The sequence below is a fragment of the Pygocentrus nattereri genome, chromosome 17 (assembly GCF_015220715.1).
Source record: "Pygocentrus nattereri isolate fPygNat1 chromosome 17, fPygNat1.pri, whole genome shotgun sequence".
NCBI classification, from domain to species: Eukaryota; Metazoa; Chordata; class Actinopteri; order Characiformes; family Serrasalmidae; genus Pygocentrus; species Pygocentrus nattereri.
In genome coordinates, this window is record NC_051227.1 from 19111166 (window position 1) to 19127896 (window position 16731).

A 16731-nucleotide genomic window follows, 5' to 3' on the forward strand; every position below is an offset into this window, starting at 1 on the left:
CACAGGTGGGGAAATAAGGCTAGTGAGTCCATAAACCCTAAGCAATGATGAACTGAAAAGCTGTTAGAGTTCACTCAGAAATCAAGGTTTTGACATAGTCGCTGGCTTCCTATGCTGAAACAAAGTCTTTCTCGACACTGTTGTATGTTATGCGAAGTCACGCTGGGTGAATCAGACCATACCGAGCACCGTCAATGCCACGAAGTTGGCGCCTGACCTCATTGAATGCAGCTCAAGCCCACTACCTACCAGTGTAGTCAGGAAAGATTGAGATGATCTGGTCTCTGACTTTAATCTGTCGGAGCTCTCTAGCGTGGGGTAGAATGTCCACACAATCACTGTGATAATGAAATCTGCACACAATAACTCGTGGACGATCACCGGGCTTGGGCTTGGGTTGGAGGGTCCAGTGGGACCGGTCCAAAAGCGGATCCTTTACCAGACCGAACGCTTCATTCAGCAAGGCAGCTACAGCAGCAGTGGTACAGGTGTCAGGACCCTCCAGTACTCCCAGTATCCTAATGCTGTTACGCCGAGATCTGGACTCCAAGTCTTCACATTTATTTTCCAGCTTGGCTACGTTAGCCGTGAGGGACTTGATAGTAGCTTTCATCATGGCGAGATCATCGGAGCACTCGGTGAGTGCGTGCTCCATCTCTCCGACCGTACCTTTCAGCTTAGACCTGGTAGCAGCTTTATCATGTACCAGCTGTGTCTTTACAGCTTGCAGGTTGAGCTGGATAGTAGACAAAACATCGCAGAGAGTATCCTGGAGTTCCTTTTTGAAGATATCAGCAATATCTTTCCTCAACGAGGCTAGCAACTCGAGCTTGAGAGCAGCGGGGTCAAGGTTACCGTGCATCGAGGCGGCCTCTGCAGGAGCCGACGGTGCACACGAGGACGTGGTTGCGGTTTGTGAACCAGGCCGCAGTTGTGTCTGAATAGTATTGTGAGTTTTAGAGTTTTTACCAGACATCTTACGCAGTCCAAAGCTAGACTTCCCAACTAAAAGTACTGCGGAGTAAGGTAAGACTATATATAGGACCAAAAAGCGCAGATAAATTACAATTTTAAACAAAAGCTTCCAAACACACGTCCTACTCCATTGCAGCTCAGCCACTCCCCCGAAACCTGAGCTTAAGTTAAGTGCAAATTCAATATGACATTTCAAAGAAAGACTAAATAACTACAACTTAGAAGTACATAAAGCCAGACAGTCTTACGTATCTTGCATTATTAACAAAAACATTCCTGAACCTTATTTACAATCTTTGGCAGGCGAACACACCTAAAAGCACAGGTAGACCCTGACCTCCTTTCTTGTAATGAATTTGTAGCTTTCTTTAAGAAAAAAAAATCCGGACCGGTTAGCAACACCACTTTTTCTATGAACAGGGCTAGTCAGCATATACTACCTCAAAATAACTAGATATATAACATGTCTACATTCTATGCTATTGTTCTGAAAAACCTGAACGAAAAAATTCAGCTTCTGAAATTATCCATGTGTTCTTCTTGTTGTGCCCACTCACTTTTGAAGGAAGTCCTGAGCTGCCTAGCAGCAGATTTATTGCAAATAGTAAATGGCTCCTTTCAAGCTTTTTCCCTGGGCTGCTGAAAACTGCAGTGACTAAGTCTTTCCTAAAAAAAGAGCAATCTAGATACCTCTGTCCTTAATAACTGAAGACCTACAGACCAAAACTTATATTTACTGAGACAGTTGACTCTAATCAGCTTAGCAAATTCTTAAATAAGTACTTACAGTAATGAAGACTTCCAGCGTAATTTCCATTCACATAACAGCTCATTGCTCTCTGTGACGTGTGCCCGCCCTCCGGGCCCTGATAGCAGTTGCGCAAGCTTGCCAGAAGGCAGGGCCTGAACCCCGGTAAAGATGGTGGGGAAAGGGCGCAAAGCCAGACCTCCGCCAAGTGATGCGAGTGACGGCGGTAGGAAGAAAACGACGGTGGCAGCCACAAGAGGCACGAAACCAAGGAGCGAGTCCCGAGCTCCGCCAACTGGGCCCTGCCGCCTGATCCGCAGCAAGGACGCTTCATTACACCTCATGTTTGATCTGGATGGCCGAGCTGCAAGCGGTGATGAGGAGGCAGAGCAGCGAGCTTTCATTCCCTCTCGGCTCAGGTCGATCATAACATTCTTTTAGACAGCCCAGAAAAGTAGGTAGAGCTTTCCGGAACTGTTCTTAGCTGGTTCTGATCATGTTTGGAGGATTGGAGCTACTTCATTGCAGTCAACAGCTACAAATCTTGGGGAAACGTTGACCTGTGGTGTTCCATAAGAATCCATTCTTGCGCCCCCACTGTTCAATCTATTATGCTAACACTGTGTCAAATCCTTAAAAATAATAAAATATCATACCACAGCTAAGTTGACAACGCCCAGATTTATTTAGCTGTCTTGTCTGATGACTACAGTTCCATTGATATTTGATGTCATTGATGTCAAGCTTTCTCCAACTAAATGGAGAAAAGAGCAAGGCCAGTGCTCATCTAGACACCACAGCTCTGAGGGCTAAAGATCAAGTCTGAAATTTTGGCATAACAGTTTATGCAGATCTGAATTTCAGCAGCCATATAAAAACAATAATTAAAGTTCTGCCTTTTGTTATATACCAAACTTAAAAAATTTCACAACAAATCTAGATAAACTCATTTATACATTCATCTATGACAGGCTGAATTACTGCAATGTTTTTTTTGTTTTGTTTTTGTTTTTTTACTAGCCCTCCCAAAGCCACAATCAGAAAGGTACAGTTTATGCAAAATGCAGCTGCCAGAATTCTTACAAGAACTAGAAGACCAGAACACATTACTCCAATCCTCAAGTCACTGCACTGACTGCCAATTAAGCACAGAATTGGTGCTTCTATAATTGTAGATAAATCTCTAAATAGACTTGAACCAAAACACATTGCTTATCTTCTGGAGGTATCTGAACCCAATAGGCCTCTCCAATCACTGGTTAGTTAGTACTGCTCAGAATCAGAACCAAGCAGAGTGAAATAGCACTGAAGAACAGGGTAAAAGGGGGCTAATTAAGTATGCAGAGAAACAGGTGGACTACAGTATATAATTGTAGAACTGCAAAGTGCACCCAAATACTAAGTGGACCTGATAAAAAGGACAATAAACGTAGAAACAGAGAGGTGGTCATAATGTTATGCCTGATTGGCGTAGCTATTTAATTTATGTTTTCAGAACTATCTTTGCAAAAGCCCTTCTAAAGGATGTCATACCCCTATTTTATTTTAAATGCTATTTAAATATCTTTTACCAGCTCTTGAATGTTAATGTTGCTTTAAATGACTTGAATACATCTAAATGTTTTCCTAAGCCTTTTTCCTTTCCACAGGACATTCAGAAGCAATCCTGAAATTGAGCACATGGGAATTGTAAAGGACTCTCCTCTAATGCCTGATGTATAAATGCCAGGCGGAGCTTACATTACAAGAACTTTCAGAGCAGTCTGAGGTTATCATACACTTATCTTGATACCTGATGCATTTTAAAGGAGTTACAATGGCATCTAATTGGTCAATTTATACAACTCTTTTGACTATGGAACCACTGGACATATTACCATCTCATGTTTTCCCTGCATTCATATTTGGAACTCTTGCATACTGTGCTATTTTGGTTTTCAATATGACCGTATTATTAACAATTGCTTTGAACAGGAAACTTCATAAGCCTATGTATTTACTGTTATTTAACTTGCCACTCAATGATATGGTGGGTGCCACAGCCTTTTTCCCTCAGCTGGTGTCTAGTATTTTGTCACAGAGTAGATCCATCACTTACTCTGCCTGCTTTGCTGAAGCATTTCTGACACACCTGTATGGAGCTGGTTCACTTCTCATTCTCACTGCTATGGCTTATGACAGATATGTTGCCATCTGTTGTCCGCTGAAATATAACACCTTGATGTCTCCAAATAACCTGTTGAAAATAATTATTATAATGTGGACTTTAGATTTTACTCTAATTGGTTTATTACTTGCACTGAACTACCGCAAAGAGATTTGTTTCACAAACATAGTAGACATGTACTGCAATAACCCTTCTTTATTGAGGCTTATATGTGGGGATATACAGTTAAATAGCTACTATGGATTGTTTATAACTATTTTTTTCCAAGGCCTGTCACTGCTGATAGTGGTATTTACATACATCAAAATCTTAATCACTGTTGTTTCTAAAAGACAGTTTGATGCAAAGAGTAAAGCAATTCAGACGTGTGGTACACACCTAATTGTTTTCTTATGCTTGGAGTTCAATGCATTCTTTGCTCTAATTGCTCACCGACTTCCAAATGTATCTCCTTACATAAGAAGGGCTTTAGGTGTTTCAGTAATGGTATTTCCTCCTTTTCTTAATCCTCTAATATACGGACTGAAAACAAAGGAAATCCGTCACAATATTTTAGAATTCTTCCAAAAAAAAATATTCTAGACATGACGGGCATGAAATGTTGATCGATGTGATGTCTAATGTTGTCCACTTCATTTATTTATGCATTTATTCATTTATTTATTTATTGCAGTAGCAGAAGGGCTTCATTTTAATATTTTATTTTCTTCCTTGCTTAATATGTATTTTTATTAATGACTGGATGACTGCTGAGGTGTTTATTGGAAAACAACAGAATGTGGTGGATTGTCACCTGAAATAATTTTGTTATGTCTTGTGGTAAAAAAGTCTGATCCAAAAGCACAAGAAGCCTAAAGAGAGAGCAGTCTTCCCTAATGGCTATGATGGGGTGTTAGTTTGAATGGTACATCTAGCTTTAAAAGCACCAACAGGTAGAGAGAGGCCACACTTAGCTGAGAAAGGACTGTTAATTTTGCCCGTAAGTGCCCTAATATCTGTTTTAGTTATGGTGTTCAAGGTCACAAAAGCGCCTTTGCCTAACAAGAAGCCCAAGGATGCCAGTCTGTGTTACATGCCCTGATCTTCTTTAACCAAGCAAGAGGAGAACAGGAAACCACTTATTGTGGTAGAGCTACATTTTCAAAAGGGTCACATCACCTTTGAGTGAAATTCTCATATTTAAATGTAAAGGAGTGCTGTGTGATAATATCAACTTAGCTAAAGTTACCGAAAATCAGTCCTTTAATGGTACTGCTAAATGAAATTTTTCATTTTCATATCTTTCTTGAATAGCTTGGTGGGTCCAAAAACATAACTAGTAAATTATTACTGTTTGTAACCAACACAATCAGGTACCACATCCTTTTTGTTGGATATTGATATAGAGCATCCTTTCACTGCACCACACACACAGATCTTCGAAGCCACTTATCCTTCCAGGTCGCAGGGGGAGCTGGAGCCTGTCTCAGCAATCATTGTGTGGAATGCCTTCAATGCACCAGAGATGTTAAAAATTAGCAGACAAGTCACTGGTTAAAATATGAATGAGCAAGCTCATAATGCGAGACATGGCATTTCTTTGTTGAGAAATTCCTGCCTTTTAATTAAAAGAGTCATATTGCTCACTGGTGGCCTGCTGAAAAGAATATTTGTGCAGTAATAGTGAACAAGCTAGCACAGCTAGCTGACCAACTATCGAACCACCACCACAATCAGAAGGCATGGTTAAGTTCCCAAACTGTTTAATTCAAATGTGCAATTTTTCTGTTGCTATAGTGAAGTGTTGTTAATAAATCAGGACTGTAAAAGTAAAAGCATCAGTGATTATCTTAAATGTTAACAATGTAATTTCTTCTGAGCCCAGTAAGTGTTCTTTCAGTCATTTCATAAGTTTCAAATAATGCATGGACACAAACTTACTATTTCCAACTATACATATAAAGTTTCCGATTAGCTCGACCGTGTGTCAAACATTGCTGGAAATCCTCTGGTGCTGTGCAAATCATTTGCATAGTGTTGGGAGGATATTAGAGGATATATTATGTATATAAATGTACCTTACTTTGCTCCTCAGTCCACACAGCTGAATAATCTGCATCTTTCAAGGCTTCAGCTGCTAAATAATCAACTGGAAGAAACAGAAAGTATAAACCAAAAGATAATGCCACAATAAATTTGACATGTAAATATGTCATTTCACTGCTACATAGCTATGCAAACCACTCAGAAATAATTCTATCATAATACCATTCACACTTTGTTGTATTGTGTCATTGGTTTGGGGTCTTGATGTTTCCTTGGTGCTTGTGCTGTTTGCCCTTCAGGCCAGAATGCCAAAGTGCAAGACGGTCATTGTTAAAGTGTACTGTTGTAATTCTGCCTTAGTTACACTCTTGAGGGGGGGAACTACTGCAAACAATATTTATGGGTTGGCTATGACAGGATTCATGCAGGCTATAAATGTGGCTATTCAGTTATTTTTGTACATACACATTCCCATCACCTGCATTACCCATGTGCAGTCAGAGGCTAGATACCTGTTTAGCACAGATAATTACATTATGTCTTGTTGAAATAGTGAGTACCTTCACTATTCTCTCATCATTTTCTTAACATATCATTTTCAGAACATATCTCCTAATGCCCCAAAACTTTGTGGCATGATGATTTTTATCATCCTTCCCATCATTAATCCAATTACATATGGAATGAAAACAAAAGAAATTAGAAATGCATTCTTTGTGATGTTGAAAAAAACTAAATGTTGCATCCATATAAATGTGTCAGATGTTAGCACATCAGTGGTTATTCTTCATGAGTAGGCATCATGGTCAACAGTCTGCGAAATTAAACATTTGTATATTGTGTAGATGTCCATCTTCAAATGTATGATGGTAACTTTGTGTTATAGGCATCAATTTCAAAATAAGCATACTTTAAAAAAAAAAATCAATGTAGTCAATGAGTTAGAACATTATATCTTGTGACTAATATTTTGGGGGAATCAGGTTAAATAAATTCTAAAATTACAGCTATTTTTTTGCATTTCACATATTTCACGTCTTTGTGAAAGTGAGGTGTGTTTATACGTATATGTGTTTACACTGCCAAGTTCAAAGGGATATTACTGAAAAGTTTCCTAAAATATATTAGTTTAAAAAATTTGCTGTTTAGTGTGGTGGACATTTGGTAAACACAACCTATTTAAGTGAATTTCTGGGACAGAACATTGTCCTTTAAGCAGAGCTAGGAAAAAAAAGACAGAATAGTCAGTAAAACGCTTGTTATGACTAAATATAATTTGGGGCCCAGCTTAAAGGATAGTTCTTTTAAAAAGTTCTTTTAATTTGCAATTATTTTGTTACAGCAAAGTGTCATAATTAAACAACGGTGCATGAACAAGTATCAGTTCTTATCTTAAATCTTATCACTGTAAAGTACCTGAAAGTAAGCTGAAAAAGAAACATTAAAAGTGTTGCTACATGATGCGATAGCAGGAAAAGCGTGCGCTGAGGCATGCAGGCTAGGCTAACAGCTAATCCAAACAAGTTGGCAATTCCAACACATGCTGGCTAATGTTCTTTCACTGGACAATAATTTGGACCATATCAGACTTTGAGAATACCATTGCAGCGTGAAGGATAGCTGTGTCTTTGTATATATTGGAACATGGCTGAATGTAAACATCATGAACACAGTGATTGAGCTGGATGTGCTAATACTATACAATGTAAACAGAGTAGCCTCGCTGCCTGGTAAACTCTTGAAAGGCAGGCTGGCTGTCTATGTCAACAAAAAGTGGTGTCAAGATGCTGGATTGGTCTCTAAATTCTATTCACCACATGCAGAATTCATGAGTGTAACATGGTGACCCCTCTTCTTGCCATAGGTATTGATGGCCATTGTTATAGTGACCGTGTATGTTCCCATGAGTGCTAACATGGAGGCTATGAGTGAACTATATAACTTGGCTTCCCCTGACTGCCAGTGTCAGCCATCCCTTCCATCTCACCGTTGCCAGCTCACTAATCACTACCCAGACATGGACTACCATGTCATTCAGCTTGAATCCTGCAGGTACCAATAATCTCTGGTCAAACCACTGTTATTGTTGACCCTGTGTCCACTGGAGCACTGCATGGAACCCTTTCAATGTTGATGGAAATATGGAAGTATTCTGTTTCCCACTGACCCACTGATTTGGACACACTTAATATATTATAGACGGTACAACTGCATACATCAGAGAACAAAGACATGATCTGCATCATGAAAATGGGTAGTATCAAAATATGAAAAGAAGTCTGCAAAAGCAAGGAATAATATCAATATAACAATGAAATTGATGCAGAGCTGTTCCATATGCAACCATAAGCTGCATATTTCCAGAAGTCACAGAGTATGTGAGTGGAGGGCAGCGGCAGACATTTCTGCTTCTTACTCAGTGTGTCCTGTAATCACACTGCACTGGTTTTCTGTTTCCAACCCCTGTCTCGCTCCTCACATACACATCAGAGAAACACCACTCCATATGTTTGAATCTGTCGACAAGGCCCTATACACTTCATTTAATTATTTAGGTTATTAACCAAAACTAGTTAAACATTCTGTGCTACACAGGCTTTTTTAGAAGGCTTGAAGTGATGGCCCAACCACAAGCTGAAAACCCATCGCTAGTGAACAAACACAACTGCTTTTAATGCCATCATGTACAAGCTGTATCAGTCACTTATGCATCACTCAGGTCAGGCAGAAGTAGTCAGTTTGGAAATAAAAAGACCGTTGGCGTCACGGGATGGGTCAGTACTGGAGCAATAATGGAGCAGGAAAAAAGCTGATGCTCTGATTTTCTGAAAAGCCATTCTGTGCTCTGAGTAAAATCACATGGCTCCGCCCCCCACTGTGCTTCCACTCTGCACCACACATACCCTGCCAGAAGACATTTTTCTATTTTTAGATGTTGCCCACGATTTGCTGCGTTTCTATTTTGCAATCCCACCAGCTCACATTGTGCTAATACATTTCTCTGGAGCTTCCATTTGCCTGCCATCCCTCCATTTCACATGATGTGAGATGTGCATGACACACAATGGCCAAAAAGTGTACTGCAAGGCCACAAAGATCCCAATGCTTTAATGACAAATGATGGGTTCTTTGGTAAGGTGCTTTTGTCAAAAATGTATGAGGCACTGCTTAGAAGAAAAAAAAATGCTCAGGGCAGGAATGCAGGTACATGCAAATATTAGTGACAGGTTGTCAAAAAAGTGCATAGCTTATATTATTGTTAGTATATACTCACTGGCTATGTTGTCATACAGAGAACAATTTAGGCATATGTACCATGGCAACACACATTAACTTGCCATACTTCTACATCAGTGCCGAGAATGATCCACCATTCAAATAATACATGCTCTGTGGTGTCCTGAACAATGAAGAACAGGGTAACAAAGTATGCAGAGAAGCAGATGGATTACACGCTGTAACTGCAGGCCTACAAAGTGCACCTATACGGTAAGTAAGCTGATGGACAACTAGGGTAGATACAAAGGGGTGAACCTAATGAAGTGGGATAGAGCACATGCAACATATAACGGTTAACATGATGCTTAGGTATTTTATTGTCACCTCCCCCTCTTCAGCAGTTTCCCAAGATGCCTTTAAACACCCCACATACATTTTCACCAGGTTTCATCAATGCATCATTGAGCAGATTTAAAAGTAGTTTGTCTATTGCAAAGCATAAAATGTTACGCAAATGGAGAATTCTTTGCCATTGCAAGTGGTGTTACATGCATGCAGAGAAGCTCTGGGAGAAAGTTGAGGTTTTAACAGTAAGTTGAGGACTAAGCAAAGTTATGAAAATCACCTTGATGTAAGTTATAAAGCAAGACTGTAGTGGGGACTGCTCTGTGATGGACTGGCGGCCTGTCCAAGGTGTTTACTGTCCTATCCCAATGATCAGTGTCCATCTCATTGTCACTGCAGTGCTGCAAATAATCCATCATCTAAACAATGCTTGCTCTGTGGTGGTCCTGTGGGGATCCTAACCATTGTTGAACAAAGTTAAAAGGAGCTAATAAAGTCTATGATATTAGAACTACAAAATGCACCTGCTGTACATAGTGAGTGTTTAGATGGTGGCTAATGGTTTAGATACAAGGTATGTGTACAAAGAAAAAGTTGACAATTAGTCTTTGTCAGTGTGCAGCAGGGTTTAGCCAAGCAGGTGTCCTAAAAGCTAACTTCAACTCCCTTCGCTTGTATTTAAAAACATGTTTCTGCCAAGTAGTATTATAAAGTATGACATAGACAGAGTAATTAATAAAAGCTGTCAGTTGTTTTCAAATATTTCCATGTTCTTTCACACAAAACGGACTGTAAATAGTTTGTATAAGAGATTGTTCTAATAAATGTAAAGTTATGAGTAATTATCAAAATAATTTTATTACTTGGTGCATAAGTCAGTTTAGTTGGCAGCCTTCTCTGTATGGCACAAGTTTTTCTAACACATATTTACTATCTGAATTTTTTTATTTATGCCACAACATTTATTACATTCATAGGTCCTTCTGGTCAGTTATTATCACATTCATAATTACTAGGGTTCTGCTAAAACATTTTATCATTGAATCTATCAATGTGCCAGTAACATGGTGTGTGTTTTGCACCAGTGGAAATGATCTGTGTGTTAACATGGTCACTTACTGACAGTTCCAATTACATCATATTTGTCCCGGTATCCACTAGAGAGAATAATCCCTTCAAAAACAAATGCAACAGCATCTATAAAATCTCAGAGACAGAGTATTCTGTTTTTATTTATGCTTTACACACATCCCAACTTCATTGGAATTGAGGTTGTATTATTCTATTCATATCTTCAGATTCTTGTGGCCTGTTTCAGAAACAAAAGGTCTGACACAAGAAGCAAAGCTCTGCAGACATGTGCCACACATTTAAATCATCTTCCTCCTTTTAGAGTGATTGGGACTTTTTACAATCGTATCGTACAGACTGCAAAACCTGTGTGCTCTCTCAAGACGTTTTACAGGGGTATGCACTCTGATTTTCCCTCCCACACTGAACCCAATTATCTATGGCCTTAAAACAAATGAAATCTAATCTAAAATTATGAAGCTTTTTCAGCACAATGTTTTTCCCTCCAGGGCATCTGACAGCAGTGTGTTTTTATCATGTTGTTTAATGCCCTGACCTGCTGTACATCTACACTCTTGTGCCATAGAACCATATTTCTCAACCATGGTCCTTAAGGCCCACTGCCTTGTACTTTTTAGTGTTTTCCCTTGTGCCAACACACCTGATCTAAATTATTAGCTAATTAACAGTCTGTTATTGAGTTGTAACTGTATTATAGCAGCAAGAACACTAAAATGCACTAAAAATGTGCAGGACAGTGGGCCTTCAGGACCCAGATTGAGAAACACTATTATAGAAGAATTACTTTTGGTTCTTCTAAAGAACCTACCCCTAAACAAACTGACAAAAACAAACCTAAACATGAAGGAAACATAGGTGTGTATAGTGATCAAATTTCATGCCTGGTGAGCTACATCCCTGGAGACCTGGACTGTACTATTCAGATGCTCCTGGAGGCCTTCATCAGATGCAGATTAAGGTTGGAGCCAATGGATAAGCAGCTAGAAGCTCAAAAGGTTTGGTGTTTTGCTAGCTCCTATGCCAAAAACCTAGCTAACTGTAACAAATCTCAAGCAAAGACAATTATCAAAAATAGGAATCTATATGTTTTTTAGAGCCTGTTTTGCTCATGTTTACCGGGGGTGCCAATCTCTGTGTGGTGGGTGGATGTGTAGATATAATTTATTAGTGTTAGAGAGGTACATGCAGGATGTTGTAAGGTAAAAACAGACCTCTCTGATTGACTTTGTTTACATCTCAACCACTTAATGATTCATAAAATAAAATAAAATAAAATAAACAATCTGTGAAATCCCACTGTATGTCAGTGTGTGTAGATTTTGAAGTTACCGCAGTCCTTATGTCAGTGGTTAAGACTATGCCTCAACCTGGCTTATAGAAAAAAATAAGAATGAATTTGTTGCCACATAAATAATTGTGATTATGTGCTTATCACAACATGAATGACACTATTTGTGTGTCATAATGCACAATAAGCTTATGATCTGGCAGGTCAATTGTTAGTTTGTTTGTTTGGTTACAGCTCAAACAACTGGCAGTTATGATTTGGTGATATGACAATTTCAAGGCATTTAAACCTAAAGAGGTCATGTAAACGCACAAGTATATTAACGTGACCCATTATATAAGTTAAACAGATTTCATGCTCGGTACCCAAGGGTATCTGACCCTTGGATGGGAGTTTATTGCTCGCTTAGTCACCACCAATCAATCAAACCTGGGCTGGACAGCCATAACATACCATTGCAAACTAATCAAAATACAAAGAAAACCAAGAACAGTGAGTTTATTTTTAAAGTTCTGATCTCTCATTGATTCCAAAACTGTCTGCACATAATATTTATGCATATTGTTCATACAACTGTCTCAGATTATAGTAGATAATAATTCATAAATAACAAAGCATGTGCTGCATGCCTTGCTTGATTTATGCACTGGGTTGGATGTGCCAGCGTGATGATGCTTATGCTCTAGTAAACAAATACTTTTCTGCCCATCCTCTCCTGAGAAATCATACCTTTAAGCCCCTTGTTACACAACTTGTTTTCCGAACACTATAAAGCATAGGCACTTATCACATTAGGAGCTAGTCCTGTGCTTTAACAACAAAAAAGTATGTAGGATGCACTTCAGATTGAACTTCCAAAAGAACTTCTACCACATTACTACAATGGCAGACATTATAGCAAAGTTTAGATGTCAAGGTTTTGAGGTTTGAGAGTATTTACTGTTAAATGAATAATTATGTTGAGCTTTTTGTTGTCTTATGTTACAGCTTCCCTTTTGGGGGATTTAACTGGAAGAGGTTTGTAAAAAAACGGAAAAAGGCGCTTTTGATTTTTTATTTTTTGCTGTACTGATCAGTTCATTTTGCACTGTACTACTATGTACATTTACTGATCATTATTAATCAAAAAATACAAAAGCATTCCACCTAATAAAGAGTAATATTTGGATATGTCATTTTTATTAGAATGAGAAGCTGATAATAACTGTCTGAATTGTCTCTCAACAGGCCAAACAGTATTTTAACAATGAACAACTTCTCAAATGTATCATATGTATCTTCCACTTTGATTCTGCAAGGCTTCGATTTGTCTCCTGAGAACATCCTCCCTGTATTCTTTTTCGCAACACTGGGATACATTATCATTCTCTTCTGCAACCTCCTCCTTCTCATCACCATCATTCTGAATAAGAGCCTCCATGAGCCCATGTACCTTCTCCTGCTAAACCTGCCTATTAATGACCTCCTCGGCTCCACGGCCCTGTTCCCACAGATTATCAAGGACCTCTTGTTGGAAACGAGGACCATCCAGTTTTCAACCTGTGTTACCCAAGCTTTCTTCATACACATCTATGCAACAGGTGCCGTGTTCATTTTAACTGCCATGGCGTATGACAGATACGTGGCTATTTGTCAGCCGATGAGATACAACATGATCATGACCAACACGCACTTAATGAAAATCATTTCTTTGGTCTGGCTTTCTAACATACTTATGATAGCTGGGCTCTTCATACTCCTGCTGCGCTTACCGCGGTGCAGGTCCCTCATCACAAACACATATTGTGACAACCCTTCACTTCTCCAGCTGGTCTGTGTAAACACAGCTATCAATAATATATACGGCCTGATGACGGTCGCTGTTTGTCAGGTCATAACAGTAGGTCTAATTTTGTTTACATACCTCCAGATCCTTATTGCCTGCTTTAGGAACAAAAGGTCAGACACGCGCAGCAAGGCGCTCCAAACCTGTGCCACACACTTAATGGTCTTTCTCATTTTTGAGTGTTTAGGTCTTTTCACTATTATTTCCTACAGGTTAACAGATATTTCCCCTCATTTAAGGAAATTCATTGCAGTGGCTGCTATGATTTTGCCTCCGACATTGAATCCAATCATATATGGTCTGAGAACGAAGGAAATCAGGACCAAAGCTTTGACATTTTTTCAGCAAAGGGTTAATCCCTCATAACCTGTTGTATTTAACTTAGTTTAAAAAGATTGTTAAGTTGTTATTTTCCACACTTTCCATTCCACTTTCCAACACTGTCAATACATTGTTAAAAACAGATCTCCCCCTTAACTGAAAATCTACTACATTTTCTCAGTGAATATCTTTGCAAATGGCTTTTGTCTGCAGATTGGAGTTGGGTCAAGCCAGAAATTTATACCGGATCTACTTACCATGTTGTATCTACAGGGCTCTATATTGTAAAATTTCATATTGTGAGCTTTGTATTAACTCGTGCATCTATGTAATCAGATAGCTGTGATTCAGCTGGCATTAAATAAGCAAATGCTAAATAACCTAACTGATAAACCCAGATATGTTCTGTACTCTAGTCAATTCTGCAGAATGCTGTTAGTCCTATAAATGCAACATCGGACTACTTTGGACTGATGTTGCATTTATAGGACTTAGGAATTAAAGTGACAGGTAAATATATATAAATCCATAGGACATAAATATCACCCCAGGAATCTAACTGTGCCAAACAGACTAGTTTGGTTGATTTAAATGTTAACAGGTCAAATTAATGAAAAAAACAAAACAAAAAAAAACACATCTTCACAAATTTGACTGCTTATTTCTATTATAGTTTACAGAATTATATAATGGTATAATCTGCAAGCTTTTAACAATATAATATCCATGTTTCTAAGAAATGATCATAAATTAAACATGCTTATACAGTGGGATTTAAAGCTTAAATCCACAGTTGAAAAACTGTATTTTAAGTGGTCTAGGTAAATATATTTAGAGCCAGTTTCCCAGATCCAGATTAAATCTAAAACTAGATTAACTGAGACTGAAACATTGGCATTGCGGTCAAAGACTATGCCTTATTCATGGTTTTAGTGTTCTTTTCTTGTACCAGAACGTTATAATAGATGATATAACAAACAACTTCCTACTGGCTTTTTATCAATCATTATGTATTTCCAGAGGGAGGATGTGAAGGCATGATGTTAGTGCTCCTTTTTGAAACTAAAGTTCTTTTCATTTACTGCCATATAATTTGCCTGGTGAACATGTGAGCAACTGAAGGCCAAGGAAGCGCCATTCTCTCCTCTATGAGAAGAGAAATGTCTCCATCTTCTGGACAAATTGTTTATTGGCTTAAAGTTCTCGTGATGGTCTATGTCTTTGTTCTAAAATATTGTTTTTGTTACTTATCAAGAGATTAAAGATGGTTTATATAAAAAAAAGTTTATTTCTTGCTTGTAATAAAAATCAATTATGTCACTACATTAAAAAAGTTACACAATCCAGCTATTAAGAAGTGCTATTAACTAGTTATGTCACACATCAATCAGTACCTAATGCTTGTCAGACAGTTCTTTACAAAAGGTGTATTTAAGTTGTTTTAGGTTAGTACTTTTAGGGCCGAGTTTAAAGTTAAATGAACTAGGACTTTTATTAGTGAAATATAATTGGCATTGTTCAAGCATAGTTCAAGACAAGGCTCCACCCACTTACATAGAAGATTAAACTATGTAGAGGTTTAAAAAGCCTTTAAAGACACAGCCTTTCTGCTAATAGCTTGTTCCACTTTACTTGTGGAGCTGTTATACCATTCCTTCATCAGTTTAGACCGTTGTTCTTGGGGTAAGATGAGGAATTATTTTTGCTTTGTAATAGAACATTTTACAAATAACACCGCAAAATACAGCTTATCTGTACATTGTTTTTTTTTTTTAAGCAGAGAGTCAGAGTCATAACTACAGCTGCTCTATTTAGAGACTGATGTTCTGTTCCCTTTACTTGCCTGTAAATTCCTGTAGAAAAGCTCCAGTTATCTCTGGCTGTGAGAGGAGAAATGTCTCCCTCTTCTGGGCAACCTTTTAACCAGCTTTAGATGTTCATAGTGGCCAGTGTGTCACATTCAAATGTTTTTGAATACTTCATTTATTTCATTACTCTTAAAAAATAATAATAAATTTTGAATATTTGTTTATATGACTGTTGTTGTGTTCTGTTTGTGGCTTTAATACATAAATTATGTAATTTCTGGTGTAAATGAGGGTTAATAACAAAAATAACAAGTAACACTTTGCTTTTTGTTTTTTTATTGTTTGTGTTTTGTTTTTGTTGAATTTTACTTTAGCAGCATGTGGTCTGGTGTTTATGAGAAAATATAAACAAATATAAAATGAAATAAGTACAAATTTGGACAGCCTTAAATGAGGTATATAAAAATAAATACTCATCTTTATATTTTTCATAGGTCTTATGTAATACACTACAGTAGTAGTACAGAAGGCTATAACATTTCAATTTATTTATCTTTTCCACATGTATCTTTTCAAAGTAGCATATTAATATGAACAGTGTTTCCACATCACAATTACACGCTGGACAAGGTTAGCTAAGAGAGCAGCTGTTATATAAATGTCATTAAATTTCAAAGAAAGAAGCAGACTAACCCTCTCCCCACAACCTACCCACAAAAGACTGTACAGCTGTTTAAATATCAGGAATTAAAAGTACTTTTTGTGGATTTTGTTGGTGTGGGACATTGTTGAAATGGCTGATTTGTTAATATAGCTGTATGCGAAGGTTAGAATAACCCATTTTACATGTTTTGCTGGTTTTCCAGGTGAATATAAGTGAGCACATGTGATAAAAATTGAAATGTGGTATATTTCTGC

General features: G+C 38.0%; 2 protein-coding genes and 1 pseudogene across 2 annotated transcripts; all 3 read left to right on the plus strand.

Annotated features, from left to right (window-relative positions):
• Window positions 1–3539: 3539 nt before the first annotated feature.
• LOC108441381 (olfactory receptor 52B2-like) lies at window positions 3540–4472 on the plus strand. Its single transcript, XM_017720865.1, has one exon. It carries the CDS (start codon window positions 3540–3542, stop codon window positions 4470–4472), a length of 933 nt encoding a protein of 310 aa, XP_017576354.1.
• A 473-nt stretch (window positions 4473–4945) lies between these two features.
• On the plus strand, window positions 4946–6712 carry LOC108441365 (annotated as a pseudogene).
• Window positions 6713–13105: 6393 nt separating this feature from the next.
• On the plus strand, window positions 13106–16683 carry LOC108441374 (olfactory receptor 4D1-like). The gene is made up of 3 exons (XM_037546782.1): window positions 13106–13450; window positions 13568–13896; window positions 16680–16683. Exons 1-3 carry the CDS (start codon window positions 13106–13108, stop codon window positions 16681–16683), a joined length of 678 nt encoding a protein of 225 aa, XP_037402679.1.
• Window positions 16684–16731: the final 48 nt, after the last annotated feature.

Coding starts and splice junctions, on each gene's coding strand:
- LOC108441381 (XM_017720865.1), top strand. CDS start 3,540: ATGGCATCTAATTGGTCAATTTATACAACTCTTTTGACTATGGAACCA.
- LOC108441374 (XM_037546782.1), top strand. CDS start 13,106: ATGAACAACTTCTCAAATGTATCATATGTATCTTCCACTTTGATTCTG. Junction 13,451..13,567: donor ATGCAACAGGTGCCGTGTTC/ATTTTAACTGCC, acceptor TGGCTTTCTAAC/ATACTTATGATAGCTGGGCT.